Raw genomic sequence first — 17,604 nt, forward strand, 5'->3', positions numbered from 1 at the left:
TTATGACATTACGTGACTCTGCTGATTCTTGGAACAATAACTGCGTTAGTTACTGCAAAAGAAATTCAGTTGACTCTTTTTTTTTCTTCTTTGTTCAACAAATTATTGTTTTCCTGAATGGTCAAATTTAACAAAAAAAGTCATAAGTACATCCAAGTTATTTCAGTTCTGGGAACTAAGGTTTGTTTCAGATTTCATAGCATTCGTCCAGTAGCTGTTAAAATCCTTCGTTCCGTATCAAGGAGAAGCAACGGACCGACATTGCTGAGCACATGTTATTGTTTCCATACAAAAGAAAAAAGCCCACGATTGAGTTGTGAGCGGACAGAGTGAGACCAAAATTAAAATTTGTGAACTTGACATTCCGTCAGTTTTGGCTCTTTGATGAAGACACCAGTGGGTTTTATTGCGCGTAAGGTCACTTTATTCTAACACACTTATTTTACACCAGTTAAGAGTGTGAATCCCAGGGCGGAGCCGCCAATCAGATCAGAAGGTGTCTTTGAATTATGGTAACATTAGTTTTGAGGGGTGACATGCGGAGGATGAATATCGGCACTCTGCGATGTCCAATCCCTCAGAAGGAGGCAGCGTTCTCTCTCTGCTTCACCTCCACGCTGTGCCGAGCTAATGAGGAACAGAACATGGTTACAGTCACTAATCAAAGCCAGCTCTGGAAACAGGCCTTCAGCTGGATGCTCATTTTTCTCCTTCACCTCTTGTTACTTTGTCTTTCCTCTACATCATCTGTACCTCTCCTCTCCTCTCCTCTCTCTTTACCTGTCGTTGACTCTGCTTCCTGTTTTCTCCGTTTTCTGTCAGTACTTTCCTTTATGTGTCATTCATTTGTCACCCACCCCCGGGAACATTAGTGCTCTGTATGCTGCTTTAAGTGAGCCTAGGGGAGGCCTCTAGGAACACATGGCTTATTAACAATAGCAGAGGAGCAGAGGCAAATAGCTCCAGGCCAACCGCCATGTCATCATTTATCACACACACATAGTCAAAATTATTATCAAGGAACATTTACAAATCCAAAACTCTAAAAATACTTGAAGACCATTGTTAATATCTCGCTATACATTCATGTTGCGTGTCCACTCACACATGAGCAGATCTGCACACGCAGTCCCCTTTATGTTCATTTATGCCTCATGAAAAATCACCCTCTATGTCCCAGCTGGGGAATTACTTCAAAGGCGCCACGCAGGATGAATAGCATGTAACAATATCTCGTATTTGTCCATGTGAAAGAGGACAAGATACTCTGTCTTCGCTCCTCTGCGTGGGCCATTTCCTCATTCTGATTAATAGGCCTTTGATTGTAGCCAAAGACCTGTGCCCATCCACGCAGAGCTGCATGGCTGCCTACTATTACAGCCTGCCTAAGTGGCAAAGAGCACCCGTAAAAGTGACAGCCATGTTTAAACCACTCCATCCGCCTGATTGACAGCTGTAGCTTTAACTCTCTCTTTAAATACTCTTTAAGTGTTTTATGTAGTGACCTGGGCATGGACGAGCAGTAAAGAGACAGCAGCTGTGGCGTCGCAGCTCAGTGGACGACTGAGAATAGAAGGACCTCGGGGGGTTGTCCCAAAAGAGAGGTGACAAAGGGAGTGGGGAAAAGATGAGACAGAATTGGGAGAAAGTAATTTCTTCAAAATAACTGCATGATTCTCCCAGAACAGATGAGTCCAGGAAACGTGATATGTCCAGTGCACTTAGTAAATTAAATGCATGCGAGGTCATATTGATTGCCCCATGTATAATTATTCTTAATCTGGACAATCTCGAGGTTTGTCTGGCACATGGACTAAATTGCGTTTTTCTTTGTTTTTTTTTTGAGCCAATATCAGTTTTCTTCTTGCTCTCATTAGGGTTTGATGAATTTCTGACATGAATTCCAAAATGTAAAAACATCTCTCTGGGAGACCAGGACTCAACTGCCAGACTAGAATAAAAACTGTTAAATTTTACAATGCTGAATGGTTTTATGGGCCACATTATTCAGTGTTTAGCACTCATCCTTTGGGGCCAGGAACCACATCGGAGATGCTTTTCTTTTTTTTGTTGTTTTTTTTTGCGGGGTTACAGCTGTCTCTGACACTCACCTGTTTCTGCATCTTTCACGGCACAGAGAACGTGGCCACATACCAACTTGATGACAGATCGAATCAGTGTAGGGGATCACACTTGAGCTGTGTGACACAAAGGAATGAATGAATAATGAAATATTAACAGACTCCATGTGTCTTTCAGTCTTTTTTTCTTTTCTTTTTTTTATCGCACAAATGGATCGGCTTTAACGACCGGCCAAAAACATCAACTGTGCGAAGATGCTTTGACAAATGCAAGAGCCAAAGGGTCTAAAAGAGTCAGAAAAAGAAAAGAGGGCTAAATGTAGAAAGGGATTGTGTGTCAGCGCCTTTGTCAGCCATTAAACATGTGGCTGGGGCTAAATCATGGAGCATATTGTTTGTGTTGTGGTTTTCAGTTTCAGTGACAAAATAAACTGCAGGAGTTTTCGCTTGTGAGAAAGAGTGTGTTTGCATATGCGTATCTGTCCTTGTGTGTAATGTGTGTTTACATACAGTTGCAATACAGTAACAACAATGTGGACAAAATGTGCCTATATATACATCTTCACAGTCCACAGACTCTGACCTATGTGGAGTGGAGAAACAGAAGAAAACCGACCCGTGTTACACATCAGACGAAATCCAGAACATTTTGTGCAAACCAGCGCCAATCTTTGGTTTTATGACTTGTCTTTTACAAATGTTGTTAATCATCACTGATCTATACACCCACTTTTTTTTCTTTTTTTTTAAAGAATCGAGATGAAATACCGCAGCCGCATTCCTTTCAATTAACAAAACACATACAGTAACAGCATGACGGCAGTATATCATCACCCCAGACTTCAAAAAGCCGCTTCAGCAGCCCTGCCCTCAGCACTACCGTGTCTCTGAGCCCTTTCTCGGCTCCTCCTGGGCAACATCACAGGAGCAGCTGAGGGGTTTCTGTTCCCGTGGCTGGACAGCACCAGGTGTCAAACTCCATGGATCCACCATCGACCAGCTAACCAGCCATCTCCACACACCAGCTGTGGCTCATGAGAACCTGCTCGTGGCATAACCTCACAGCTGAAACTATAAAAATCGCAACTGCCGCTTGCTTTAAATCTGACTTTATGGTTTAATGCAACATGGAGAGTTATTTTTTAAGAAAAGCTCGTGTTTATGTAGTGCATCTTGTCAGTCCAGTATTATTTTCTATTCTGCAAGAAATGAATGATGGCAGCATTGTGACGTAAAAAAGTCCACTGAGTGTTTCATAGGCCTTTCTGAAGGATGACTTGAAAGACAAAACTTGACACTGATTATACAGCATCTTATTTAAAACAAGAAAACAAAGAGAACTAATTTGCAAGGGCAGCGAGGGATTTATGGAGACAACAAACACGGGGTCTCTGCCCAGACACAAAAATAGAAAAATTCTGCCATGCTATTTGACTTCTTTCATCACTAGGCAGAAAATTTCTTTTTCAGGGGGGAGTTTCGAGGATTTTACTTACAAGTGGTTATAAAGCCATTGTCCAGCACATTGTTTCTCCTTTGATTCAACATCTATGGCTAAAGACTTTGTTGACAGGCCATTGAGGTGGTCCATATGTCGGTATAAAGGCGCAGGACTCGTGACTCTCTAGAGGATGCAGGGGAAACCAGACAAAGGGCCATGCCAGAAGGCCCACAGCCTCACAGAGCCTCAATGGAGCAGTGGCAGATCTCCTGCTGGGGCCAGTTGCCTGCACGTTCTCAAACCAAAGTCTGATCTATGGAGACTGGCAACTCCACCATAATACGTTCAGCCATCCATACTCCAGCCCCCCCAGGGACACATGCTCTCCTTTTAAAGATGAATAGTAGTTATGGAATGTTTAACAAGCATGCGACAGAATCATGTTTTTCCACCTCAACATCAACGCTATGCAGATTTCCCTACGAATACCCTGTGGAAACCTGGGCTTTTTAAATATTTACATGGAAAATCAATCAAAAGGCACTTTGTAGAGGAATTAATAATGATGAGACTGTTTGATGGGTGTAGGTTTGACGTTCAGATGCTGTGTTGAGGAATAAACTGTGTGTATATGCTACATATTCACTTACTGTAAATTGATCCAAGATGACTTGTGAATATAACACTAGAATGTGAGATACACTCAATCTATTCTAAGTCTGATTTCTTCTTTTCTACCACCAGTTTCTCTTTCGCCTTTCTTCTCTTTACTTTGGCAACAAGCCTTAAAGTAAGACAAACTGAACAACAAAGAAAATGCTTGATCAAACCTTATCAGGATGCTTTTCAAACCCCTTGAAGAACACCTGCTACGCTTCTTCGGAACGGAGCAAAACCAGATATGTGATTTACACTTCCAGTTAAAAGAAGCACTTATGGGCTCTGAGAGACTACAGTAAGAAATGACTCATGCAGAGGGCAGGAGATGGACCCCTGGAGTGAGACCTCCCGAAACACAGATGAGGACAGATGGGCTGCAGATCACTGCGCCGCAACTCAAATAAATTGGAAGGTGGACAGGTGTGAGTAAAACTTACCAGAGTAAAACTTACTGTATATTGTCAGTGCAATGCATGTGTGCGGCACATATTCAAATACCACCATCAACATTCATCATTCACTATGACACTATAATATAAGACTTTCTCTCTCACTTTCAGTATTATAAAAGCCCGTAATAAACTGTTTATATAAATGGCTCCCAATGCTGAGAAAAAGAGCTGCTTCACTTCAGGAAAATGGAAACCGCAAACTTGTTAATGCAAGAAAGAACAAAACAATAGGGCAAGATGTACTGCCAAATTTGCTTATGTAAGCACACTACTAGAGTCCTTTCACCTCCGCAGACAGGAGTAAATCTTGCTGATTGTGGCAGAAATGTTGTAATAGTTGGATGTGCTCTGACTTCTCCCCTATGACATGTCACAGGTTGGCCCTCATTTACAACTTTCATGTGTGTGCGAGCTCAAGACAAATGACTTCCATTTGTATTTGTGCTTGCGCAAACCCCGCCGCACACGTTTGTGCAGGCTCACAGCCCTCTGTTGGGGAGAGAGCAGAGAAATGAAAGTACAGTGGAACATGTCGGGCCTGTGTGAGAGCGGGCAGGTCGATGATGAGCTGTTGTGATCATAGCACTTTGATCTGAAACACTCTGAAGTCACCAATCACCCTGAGCTGAGAGAACCTTGCAAACCTTGCAAATACTTGAGCTATCGCACTGCGCTCCTTTACTCTTTGCTTGTTCAATCAGTCTCTCTTTCGAACTCACACACACTTGGAGTCAGCCTTTGTGGCCTGTGAGAGAAGTCAATATGTTCTTTCAGCTGTCAACTGATTTTACCCTCTTTGCGTCTCCTCCCGTCTGTCTGGTCTCCATGGCTTCATCTGTGACTACTGTTTGAGACCCAAAACCCAGACGGTCTGCAACATATTGAACTAAATTTCTCAGACGGACACAAAATTACAAACAAACTTTGTCTATTGGTTGTGAAATCACTTAATCCTCAAGAACTTTTTGCATGAGGATACTTAATCAATGAGACAGACATTGTCCACATATCTCGAATAAAAGATGATTTGTACTTCCTTTAAATACGTGGACGCAGTAAATCACAAGCGTAAAACCCTGTTATTCTCCTTGAACTACCCTTTTCTATTCCACACTCATTTTCATGATAAAGTGTGCTGTCAGCAGGTGGTTTGCTTTCCCACAGTTGTTTGATGAGAGTATGCGTTTGCAATAACTGACCAAAGAAAGAATAGAAAATACAAAACCAATAAAACATATACACTTTATTCTTGTCGCTCTGTGATTCAGAAGGATACGTAACAAAACATCCTTAATGTGAAGCTTGTTCCCAGACTGGATTTAAACTGCGGGATCACATTGAGTTTGTCTCTATAGTGAATGGCTTGAACAGTGTGCAAAAGTATTCCTGCATATTAATGCATGAGAGTAACCTAGTATTTGAGCAATGCATTGACTCATAATATTAACGCGTACCCAACATGTACACTGGACTGTTTGTTCTGGAAGATGAAACGTCTGGAAAAACTTCACATCTGCATCTAATTAAACACACCAACAGAGCCCCAAGCAGTGAGGACCTACGCACAAACACATGCACGCACCCACACACACAAGGCTTTCGGCTGAATAAAAGAAATTGCTCGAGAATTATTAGTATCATTTTTTTTTTTCATTCCCAACCACAGACTGGGGTGTGTTTGTGTGTTCTTAAACTAGTAGGTGTAACACAGCACTTACCACACGCTAGTCCTCTCAAGTTACACTTTTAACTTTTAATTAATTTGGGCCAATGAAGTCCCCGAGAAGAAAAACCATGACTAAAAACAAACACATGCCCCGAAATGTCTCTTATTTATTTTCATAGCCTCAACAACTGTCTCAAGGACCAGGCTTAGTAGAGTAAAATGTATCCCTTGCGATATGAATGTGTAAACAAACCAAATTAGCAATTTGCACTACATGCACAAAAATTCATAGCCCATTAGAGCATAGAAAGTCTTTCACGCACATGCAAGAGGTGCATGTACTCAGTCGAGCGCATGTGTGAGTTGGGGGCTGGTATTGGCTTTAATGTTCTATTGTGCGTAATTTGGATGGCGTGGATCACATCCGTGATAACCCAAAAGAAACAGGAAACTGGAAGTTCTTATAAAATAAAAGCATTCGCGCTGAAAGGGCAATGTTGACAAAGTTCTGTGGTACTGATTGCCAAAATGTACCTTTGTCAATTATCAAGTATTAGTTTCATCTTTGGTTATAGATTGGTGAATGATCTTAAATGATCCTGCTCCACTGATAATGAAGTCGGTGTAGTTAGAGCTTTTATTATGCAATCAGTGGCCGGAAGTGTATTCATTTTCTTTGTGTAGCTTGACAGTAGTGCGTAATTTAACACTCCACCGAAGTCCCGTCTGTCACATCTCCTCTGGACTTTACTCTGAGCGGGATCAAACCTCTACGATATTACGCACAATGGATGTCAAGTTTCTGGCGGTCGTGGCTGCACTCATCGTGGTGATGTATGCGCCTCCATCACAAGGTAGAGATGTGATTATTATTATTATTATTATTTTCTGTTTGTTTTGTTGTATTATGTTCGTGAAGGTTTTTGATTAGACAAATTTGCAGCTGTCGGTGTAAAATAATGGGAACTTTGCAAAGTACGCCTTGTTCTAACGGTAATTGACACGATATGTGGGGTTAATAAAATAAGTTTAAAAAAATGCATCAGAAATCTAACAGATGAAGCTTTCCATTTCACACTTGTTGCCATTTAGAGCGTCAATAAAAATGCCGTGATACAGTAGTGAAGACTGATTTGTTCACCACGTGAAAATCGCAGTTTCCACGAGAAACAATGCTCCAAAGTCAGAACTTATTTTTGACGTCTTAAATCAGATGACAGATGATGATTCAAATAATTACAAACAATCAAGTCGCAAGTGTTGCATAGTTTAAATGCAAACGCAAACCCTTTATATTTTGATTAATGTTTGCATTGATTTACGCAAATTTTATATTACTGAAGTTTTATATAAGCTTGCCGCGTTTCCTGCCGTGCGTAAAACACCACCAGGCTGCACATGTGGCTCATGGTGTCGCAATAAATCCGTGCTGGATCACTGATCAACGCGTGTATTTGTCGTGACTTTTGTTTTCATTTAATTACGTGCAAATGAGGCATCTGTAAGCTAGTCTACATGGCGACATCAGTCACCCTACTTGAAGGTGTCGCGCTCTTTATCATGGTAATGCCGTTGGATCAGGTGTAAAAAAAAAATTAGCATAGAGTTTATCTACAGCGGTAGTTCTCACCATATGTCTCTCCTTAAAACTCGCTTTTGTTTATTTAAACTGGTATTAAATGATTTTAAGAATTTTTGACAGTGTCTGCTTAGATAAACGTGTTTTGTCACGAAAGTTTAAAAAAAAAAGATTATTTTTTTTTTTCACATTCAACGTGAACATCTCTGTGTACAAAACTGAAAGCGGAGGTCGTAATGGAAAGCATGCACATTCATCATGAACTGGTTTAAGGACCACACAGTACATGGTTGTATGTGGCTGAAAGAGTGTAGTGTTTGTGAGTCTTAAACATACATACACACATACATAAATGTTCCATATCTCTGAATGGGTTCTGTGACGCTGATGAGCCTTGACTCCAGGCTTCATGATGCTGCAAGAGACACACAAGTTTGGATCTCCAGAGAAAAAAAATCTCCAGAGCGAGAGGACATGCCAGATTTCAATGCATACATTTTTTGCCGTTGGCTTGCAAAGGTCCCGCTGCACTTAAAGGTGCTGATCCAAAGAGGATAGAGTGCATAGAGGAATTAGTTTGTTTCATGATTTGTCATCTCATTTGGTGGATGAATTAGTAATTCATTTTATTTATATCCCTCAATACTACATGTAAATAACCTACCTATAATAGGTAACGATTTGCTCAACACATTGCACTTCCACAATCATATTCCCTACTCCACAGTCAGATTTATGCTTATTTCATATTTTTACTCACATTGAAATCCCATTCATCTCTAATTTAGATTTAGATTCTATATTTGTATAGAATCTGTACTGTACAACGTGTCTTCCACAATGACAGTAAATAGAAAATAATCTTTCTAGAGGTCATCATCCATCTAACCTGAGTCGTTGCTTTCTGTAAACGTGCACCGCTGTGAATATTGTTTTTGTTTAACTGATACTTATCTCCACCTCCTCAGCAAAACCCTTCAGTCTGGTGGAGAGGTGCTACTGCCGTTCAACCGTCAACACCCTCCCACGGGGATTCATCCGAGAGCTCAAGTTCATCCACACACCTAACTGCCCCTTCCAAGTGATGTGAGTATTGTGGGATTTTTTTACGTTGCTTTCAGTGGCAGCATGATTTCCATCATGGCCCTAAAAATTCAGACATGTTTTTTTCCTCCCTTGTTGGACATTTCTCACCATCAATCTCAGAGAGGCGACAGGCCAGAGAAAAGAGTTGTGCATGCATGTATACGCACACGCCCCTCTGTCACTCGCTCGCACATTCACAGAAAGCAAGACGTTTTTACAACTGTCTCGCTGACGCGTCCTCCAGGAAGTAGTCCATTTGAGCATAAGTGAACATAAAAAGGAGGTGGAGAGAAGGAAGGCCACATCTGAGGGTTTTGTAATTGGGTTTCTTCGATTTTGTTTTTCATGCATGTGGGGGTTCTTGCTCAAAATTGCGCTCACAAGCCTTAGTTCTGATCACGTTCATTGTTACAGCTTGTAACAACACAAGGATAATGTGGTGGGTCACAACAGGCAGTGGAAAAATAAAATTGGCAGGTCTCACAAATAAACATGCGGAAAGACAAAGAAAAGATTTTTAGTTACTCAGAAACAGCACATGTGCGGCAAACGAGGTATGATCGCCCACATAGAGACATATGATCCAGTTATGACCCATTCTTGAAATAACCACAGGGCTGTGCTGGATTTAGAAAGTAGCCCGTAGCTACATGTTGAGGGGTTGACCTCCCCAGTGCACTCATATGTTCTCTGCACATAAATTTGGCGAGTAAATAAAAGAGTGAAACATTAAAGATGGTCTCCCATGAATACACATGAATATTTAGAGCAGCGTCACAATTTGAGGTAAAAGTTTGATTGGCAACACTGTGAAAAGGTTCCCTGTGTGTGTCAAACTGACAACACAGTGTTAATTTGGTCTTTTGATGACAAAGTGCTAAGATGTATAGTGTCGCTGGTTTTGCATAATTCACACTTTCATTGACGTATAGTGATGTTCTTTTCCTTGTTCTGACCAGTGCCAAGCTGAAGAGCAATAAAGAGGTGTGTGTGAACCCTGAGCTCAAGTGGCTGCAGCAGTACATGAAGAATGCCATCAACAAGTAAGTGTCTAAGATGGATTTAGGTGGGAGTTATATTTTTGCTGCAATACACAATCCTTTTCGTCTGTTGTCACCCTTTAACAGGTAACTTGTTCAGAGGCTGGAAAATCACTTCCACTTCATAGAAATTTAAAGTAAAGAATGCATGAATATAAAAGCCTGAATGCGCATTTGGCCATTTACCAATAGACCATTGTGAGTGTGACAGCTCTCAATTGCTCAATTTATATTGGAGCCCGAACTTGGAACATGTTGGTACATGACCAAATGGGTGCAGAGACTAATTCAATGTTCACACACAAACTATTGACTTGATGTGGGTTTGTGCAAAGGCTTTGAAACCGCATGTAATCTGCTCTCGCTAAAAGGCTGTTATGGGTTCACTGCTGGTCATAACTGAATAACTTGATAGAACAACCCTTATTTTTTTTTTTTTTTTTTTGGCACTTAATGTGACATCAGTTCAACAGCTTGGTATTCTGTTTACGTGTTAAAGTAAGTCTGAGACTGAAAGCCCTGTAAGCCACTGCCAACATCAACTGTCTCCTTCCTGCCCCGAGGAAGGAGACAGTACTGAAAAAACTTAAAGTTTATAGACGGGATCAAGTTGCCATCTCTGTGCAGTAACACCTTCTTAAAGAACTAAAACAACCTGTCTAATAGAGACAGATAAAAGATTTTGATTGAATGCAGGAAAAAAATAAAATAAAATAAATGGATTTCATGTCTTCGGGATCACTAAATGCATTCATGCAATCAATCTCGCTTCTGGCTTGTACACTCAATACCCGCTGAGTGATCCCCGTCAGTCCTGCAGTCAGACTGTCTGTCTCAAGGATGAGTGTGGAGCCCCTGACTTCTCAAGGTGTGACCAGTCTTCTGCATAACAAAAAAAAAGCCCATGTAGAGAGTAGATGGTGCTCATTTACAATGGATCAGACCTAATGTGTTTGCAATTACACATAGAGGCAAAGGGGAGGAGGGATAAACTTCTTTACAAAGTGTAGAAATGCACACGGCTGTAACTCATGCATTATGCTACTCTTTAGGCTGGTAAACAAAGCCATGATTACCTTGTTTTATCAGTCTCAAATGTGGTAGAGTATTTTCCCAACGTCAATAATGAAAAAGCCCACCCACACTCAGGAATTTATACCATTAAGATATAGTTTATGCTGTGGTATGGGTGCATGTCTCTGTGACTGCTGCAGATTAAAACTCTGCACAATTACGTCTTTAGACAGTTTATTCTTTTTTTTTGTTGTTTAAATATAACAATGTAATTGCTTAATTGCCAACAGGCCAGCTAAAAATAAAAGAGTGAATGTATGAATTACAATGTTTAGCTCTTGTTTACAAGGCCAACGGTTTGGTCGTATAAACCCGTAAAATCTGTTTCTGTTTCATAACCTGGAACCGAAAGTTTTCAGCATTTTGCAACTTGAACACATTGTTTTTTTTCAATGTGGTGTTAATTATTGACAAGTTAACATACAATTTATTGTCCAGATGGATTATACAAATCAAGATATTGTCACTTGCCAAAGCTGCTTTTTAATCAGTTGTTTTCATTTCCATCCAAAAATTGACAGAAACGTTGTTAATCAGCACAAAATACAACTGTTCTCATGCCAAATTTGGTTTTTCCTTTCCAGGATGAAGAAATCCAAACAGGCCAACTAAAAAAAAGACAGTAGGCGCCCTCCTGAAGCCGCCACTGAGCGTTCGGACCATCGTCACAGATATGTTACGTCACAGATCTTCTGGTGTGTTGAACAGCACTTATCCCCGCTGCCATGTGGCGGCCTTTTGCATGGAACGACCCAACGACTCTTCACCACGAACACCGACCCACCTGTCCTGCCGCCCGCCTTCACCGCCACCACTCTCACCACTTATAGCAAACATTGTTAGTGCAAAGTGCAATTATATCAGCGAGGGTATGTTTTTCTAACCACAATGTATATACTTTTTTGTTAATGGACTTTAAAAGGAAAGAGCTATTTTTGGAGGTTTCGTCGTCCCTCTGGCCTCTATGTAATTTAGGAAAAAGACGTAAACCCCGGGGTCAAAGTGTTTAAAGGGGAAAGGTGTAGTTCACGACAAAGATAAGTCAATGTCCCACTTGTAAGTGCAGGGTTCTTGCTCTTCTGAGCCAATATCGTATCCTAAACACGGGATCTTCTTATCTTGATCCTCACTGATTGGACAAAATAAGGAACAATGTGTAGTCTCTCTTCTAAAAAGTCAGGTTAATTAACACCAAGGAATTTCAGAGTGTGCTAGCTACCCACAAGACTCAATACAAGATGTTCTTGATCCTAATAAAAATACCAATTACAATGTTTTTGTGATGGAAATTAGGATTCCAAAAGAGCTTGGGCATTTCCTGAGTCGTTCTGCGGCTGTGATTGTGCGACCATGTGCTGCTTGTGTCTGCTTGTTCATTCTCTTGGGAAAAGCTGAACATCTGGTTCACAAACTGTTTTAATTGAGCAACCAATAAGCAGCTGAAATTTACTGGAATCACAAGAGTTATGTCAGTTAACGAGATATGGGAAGAGCAAATCAGGACGCTCAGCAATCACAGTCAGCTGCCTAACTATAACAATGTGAACCTTTTTTATTGGGATTCTGCTTGAGATACTTTCTCAATACAAAATTAAAAGAAGGGCGCACAACAATCTGAAACCGCATCAGTAGAAACAATGCAATACTGTTGCATCACAGAATGTATCACCATTACTCGCAATTAAAAGCTGTACATAGCTGCGACTACCTACAACTGTCAAGCAGATAGCACTTTATATCTGACGTATTCATGTTTTAACAACCAAATTTAATATTACTCACTAACTCTGATCATTAAAGTCATTATTTTTCTGTCTTAATTTTTTTATTTTTTTTTATGTTTCCTTTCCTTTTGATCACTGAATGTGTAATTGCATTTAACTGTTAACGTTTGGGAGATCTTTTCATCTATTCATTTGGATCTCTCCTGTCATACATGTTATGTAAAATTAATACTATACAAATGTTTTATTTTTGTACTCTTCAACACATTTATGTATCGAATCCAAACATTTAAATGAAGGAACTGTACTCTCACAACTGAGCCATCCAGTGTTTCATTGTAAAACTTGTATAAAGCTGGTCTACTAAAAAAAAAAAACTTTTAAATCTTGGGGTTACTGTTTTTAATCGATGATTTATGCTTTCCTGCACATGCTATGGAGCCTTTCAGGCATAAATAATCACAATTTTACCCTCACATGCTGCACACTGCTCATTTAAGTGACCTTTACATCTTTATATTGAGTGTAGAGCAAGCTTTGCCAGGGCTCGACACACACAGCTGCCATGATGTTACTGTAGCGGTGGGTCAGCGGGTCGGTTTACGGGCTTTGATGTGAGAACATGTGTTTAGCTTTACTCACAAGGGCGAATGAAATGCAAGGACAGCGATCCTGCCTGCTATTTAACTATTAACTCAACAAGCGACCATTAGGAAATCATTAGAGTTAAAAAGGATGAACTTTTAACTCCCCTCTCAGGGCGGAGTGCAGTAGTACAGTATATGTGATGGGAGTGGTGTGCTGATTGAAACATCAAGGGGAGATAAGGAGATGTGAGTGGGAGTCCACAACCGAGTCCACAATCTGATTAGCTTTGAAATCAGAGATTAAAAAAAAAAACCCAATGTCGGTAGCACTCATGTGGAATGAAAACGAATCAGATGTAATTGACTGTGTTAAAGTGAATTCCCTGCAGGTAGAAACAAGTATTTTTGTCCAAGGTAATGTGAACAGTAGGAAGCAAAATCACAGGGGCAGATTCTCATATCTCACTGCGTGGGCCATTTCCTCTCCAAAGTGGTCCATTTACAAAAGAAATGCTGACTGAGACTCTTTCATTGAAATGTTCGATGACAAATCGCTCACATCATTCATTTGTCTTCTATCGTCTATCAGCAGTATGCTACTAACTGCTTATCTTTTGTGGCCATATCATCACAGACGGATCTACGTAGGTTGCCTAAGAACATATACAAACACGAAATGTCCTCTAATGAAAAGCAGTTGTTTGTAATAGTTCATAATTCATTGTGTTCCTGGGACCGCTGCCAACACCCACCAGTTAAACTATGCAGGTGCTGTGCGCTGGTGCCGTGAAGGCTGGGGCGTTGTAAAACAGGAACGTAAAAGGGCTTAACTTTGCATTTTATGTGCGTATTACATTTACTTGAAATGGAAAAAACGTGGCGAAATCTCAAAGAATATCTCACATAGCTTGTAAAGCTCTGTCATTCATTCAACTCAAGGACCTAGAAGGCAGAAGGAGATGTGTTAAGGGACAGATGTGTTTGCACGTCAAGTTTACTGAGGTGGAACAGAACAACTGATTAACTGACAGATTTACATTGCGGATCTTATTCTGTGCCATGTTGGTGCTTGGGGCCGGTTGAGCCCAGCGCCTAAATAAACACACAGCAAATCCAGCCAAAGTGTCTCACATATTCATCTCCCCTGAGAGAGAAGCGCAAATATATAATCAGCTTTGACTCACTCCAGATTTTGCTAAAATTTTCGGGAACTCGGGTTAAGACTGAAATTGAAGTGATTTAGAAAACTTTATTTGTCTCCAGGGAGCAATTTAAGGCTCAATTGTGCAGCATGACGTGCAAAAAAAAGTGTTGCAATGCTGTGTTTTAAAAAATTGCGAAATATTCTAAAAATATTTAATACTCAGCACCTTGGTGTGTTTGAGCTCTGGTTTGCTTGAGGGCCGAGGAATGTACAAGACAGGAAAAGACGTATGAAATTCATATTCAGCATTGCCTCCAGAACTCTGTCGGGGTTTGGAGTTCAACCGCAATGTCAAGCGAACAATTGACACCTGGACAGACGGATGAAGATTTGTCATGTGAATTGCAGGGAATGACACAGAAATAAGAGAGACCATGTGAATGCGTGCGCCCATTTAACTCAACGTACATTTTCCCTCGATCTTTAGCCATAAGAGCTCCCAGATGTGGTGCCAATGAAATGCCACTTAGCGGTTGTTCATCATGAAAATATGAAATATCACTGTGTGTGTGTGTGTGCAAGGGCAACAAGGGTCATAGAAAAGCCACTTCAAGAACTCACCCCTAATTTGATTGCTCTGTGCGGTCCGACCAGGTTTTAATAAAAACTACAAGGTGGTAAAGTTAACCAAGGTCAGTTTTAATCTTCATGTGCGTCTACATGTGTGATGTGTAACTTCTTAAGTTTACTCCAAGACATAAACTTTACTTTGGCTGTGTACGCTGAGTCAAGCTGTCATTCAAGCACAGCTATTTAAACCACCCAAAATGTCAAGGGATGATGGAAAATTGTTGTGTGGAGTCTTTTAGGTGGTCAGAGCCCAGACACCACTTAGTCACTGCGGTTTTGATGAAGGACAAGTAAAGTGACAGTGATAATCGCTTGGAGGGAAGCGAGGAGTCAGGTCATTGTGAATTGTTTAAACTGGCACAATGGACATGTGAATGTGCAGAGATCTGGGGTTTCTCTGCCCTTTGCTATGCACTGGTTTGCTTACATCTGTTAACTCCCCATGGAAAAGCTGGTCTGGTTTGAAAGACTTTTGAATGACACTAATTTGAGTCTTAAATTCAAGCACGACAAAGAAATTATAAAATTGTGTTGGGCTGCCAAACTGTTTGACGTTATATTTCTGTTTTTGTTTTCCATTATGAAACAAGGAGCAGTTTGAGTCACTTTTGGTCCACCAAGGGAAACCTTTTCACCCTTTTTCCAATTAGCTCGGAGCACAGGGTCAGCTACTGCAGGGCAGACACCTGGGTGTCATATGGGACTGATCTTCAGTTTTTCCTCTTCAAATACTGTCTGTTTAAATATTTTGGCACCCTGCTTTATACTCTGAACCCATGCATAATATACAGAGGCGAATATCTCATAAAAAGTACAGGTTAACTATTAGAAACCTACAGTGCTGTGAGAAAAGCTAAAATAACAGGTTTGTGTCTAATATTTATGCAATCTGCAGTGCATTTACTCCATATAAATATGCTGGGCCTGTAACCACTGAAATCCTGAAATCCTCCTTTGTTTTATTTACCACCAGTCAACAAACTTCTCTAACACCATGGAAAAGAAAAACGCCTTGCCTAGCAGATGTAATGTACTGTGTTGTGTCTTTCTCCTGTCGCCCGCTATGTGCTGAGGACCAGACATGTCGCTCATCCTCCACCACTGCAGGAAATAAACTTTTTTTAAGAAAGTTCTTTTTCTGAGAGGTTGGTGTGTGTGCGTGTGGACAGTCTCTGCTCTCCATCAACCAGAGCGCCCGTCTTGCTCCCTCCTTCTGTTGTTATTTACCCCCACTGCCCCGACCAGGCCACTGTCCCGGGGCACTGTGTGCACAAAGCTTACGCTCCTCAAGGGAAACATTAGCAGAGTCATAGTTGTTCTTGTATCAGATGACCCGTAGCGCATTTCCACGGAATCAAGCAATGATTGGGAAATGACTTGTTGATTGTGCGGAGGGGAGGGGGCGTTGTGTGTTGTTAATTGTTTTAACACTGCCAGTGACCCTGCAGAACATTAATCAAAATTAGGGCAAAATTACTCAGCCGAACGTCTTAGAGGAATTAGTCTCTGTGGCGGATGTTGAAAGTGACCAACATGCGGTGTGTAACAACAGCGTCATGTGTGTCTGTTTGTGAACGAATGGGAGGCTAATAGATGGGCCCCTAACAGCGGTTAAAATAGCCCTCCTGCAGTTTCTCCACCTTTCATGTGCTAATATTGCCAAGGTTATGAGTCTCACCACCATCCATCTCCACACACATGTTTGCCTGGACCTGGGGCCTTCCCCCCGGTCAATGCCACCAGCTAAATTCCTACAGAGTGAATCTGTTTTGCAAACCCAGGAGAAACACTGTGAACTCTGGGTGTCAGTTATGGAAAAGACACAAAGGCGTCACACACTCAGGGGACATTAGGAGGCCTCTGTCCGTGGGGCCCAGAGAAGCTGAAAACAACTTTAAACCGCACATTTCACACACTGTGTTTCCCTTCATCTCCACTCCTTTCAGGATTATCACCCTCATTGTAATTGGTGGATCTATCCGTGATGCCTCAATGATTGGTGTTTTGAATGTCCTCTCATATGTAGTTTGTGGGTGAACTACGGATGCAATGCAATATCTATAGAGGAGGGGCGAAGACTATAAAGGCTGTGACTAACCATGAAAAAAGAAACAATCTGTCTATTTTCTGGAGGTGAAGCCAATATACAATGGTTGCTTCATCTCCATTGCCACACAGTGTTTTAACTTTCCTTTTTCTTTTTGTTTTTAAACCATGAGATCAGCCACTATAGAGACACTTCTGTTAGTCTCCAGTGTGACTCAGTGCCTGGGCATGCTGTCCACAAGCGACAGGCACGGAGGTCTGATGCATTATACCTTCCACAAACATTATTCACCGTCAAACAATTAAATTTTCTAAAATCAAAGTGAAGAAACATCCATCTCACCCATAATACATCTGACTAGTATTTCTATGTAACTGATATTTGGGATTGTCT

The 17,604-nt window shown here is 41.0% G+C and overlaps 1 protein-coding gene across 1 annotated transcript; it reads left to right on the forward strand.

Moving 5' to 3' along the window:
- Window positions 1-7,000: 7,000 nt before the first annotated feature.
- On the forward strand, window positions 7,001-13,188 carry cxcl12a (chemokine (C-X-C motif) ligand 12a (stromal cell-derived factor 1)). The gene is made up of 4 exons (XM_047603669.1): window positions 7,001-7,154; window positions 8,848-8,965; window positions 9,925-10,008; window positions 11,664-13,188. Exons 1-4 carry the CDS (start codon window positions 7,088-7,090, stop codon window positions 11,689-11,691), a joined length of 297 nt encoding a protein of 98 aa, XP_047459625.1. The 5' UTR covers window positions 7,001-7,087; the 3' UTR covers window positions 11,692-13,188.
- The last annotated feature ends 4,416 nt before the right edge of the window (window positions 13,189-17,604 follow it).

Source organism: Mugil cephalus, chromosome 13, assembly GCF_022458985.1.
Source record: "Mugil cephalus isolate CIBA_MC_2020 chromosome 13, CIBA_Mcephalus_1.1, whole genome shotgun sequence".
NCBI lineage: Eukaryota > Metazoa > Chordata > Actinopteri > Mugiliformes > Mugilidae > Mugil > Mugil cephalus.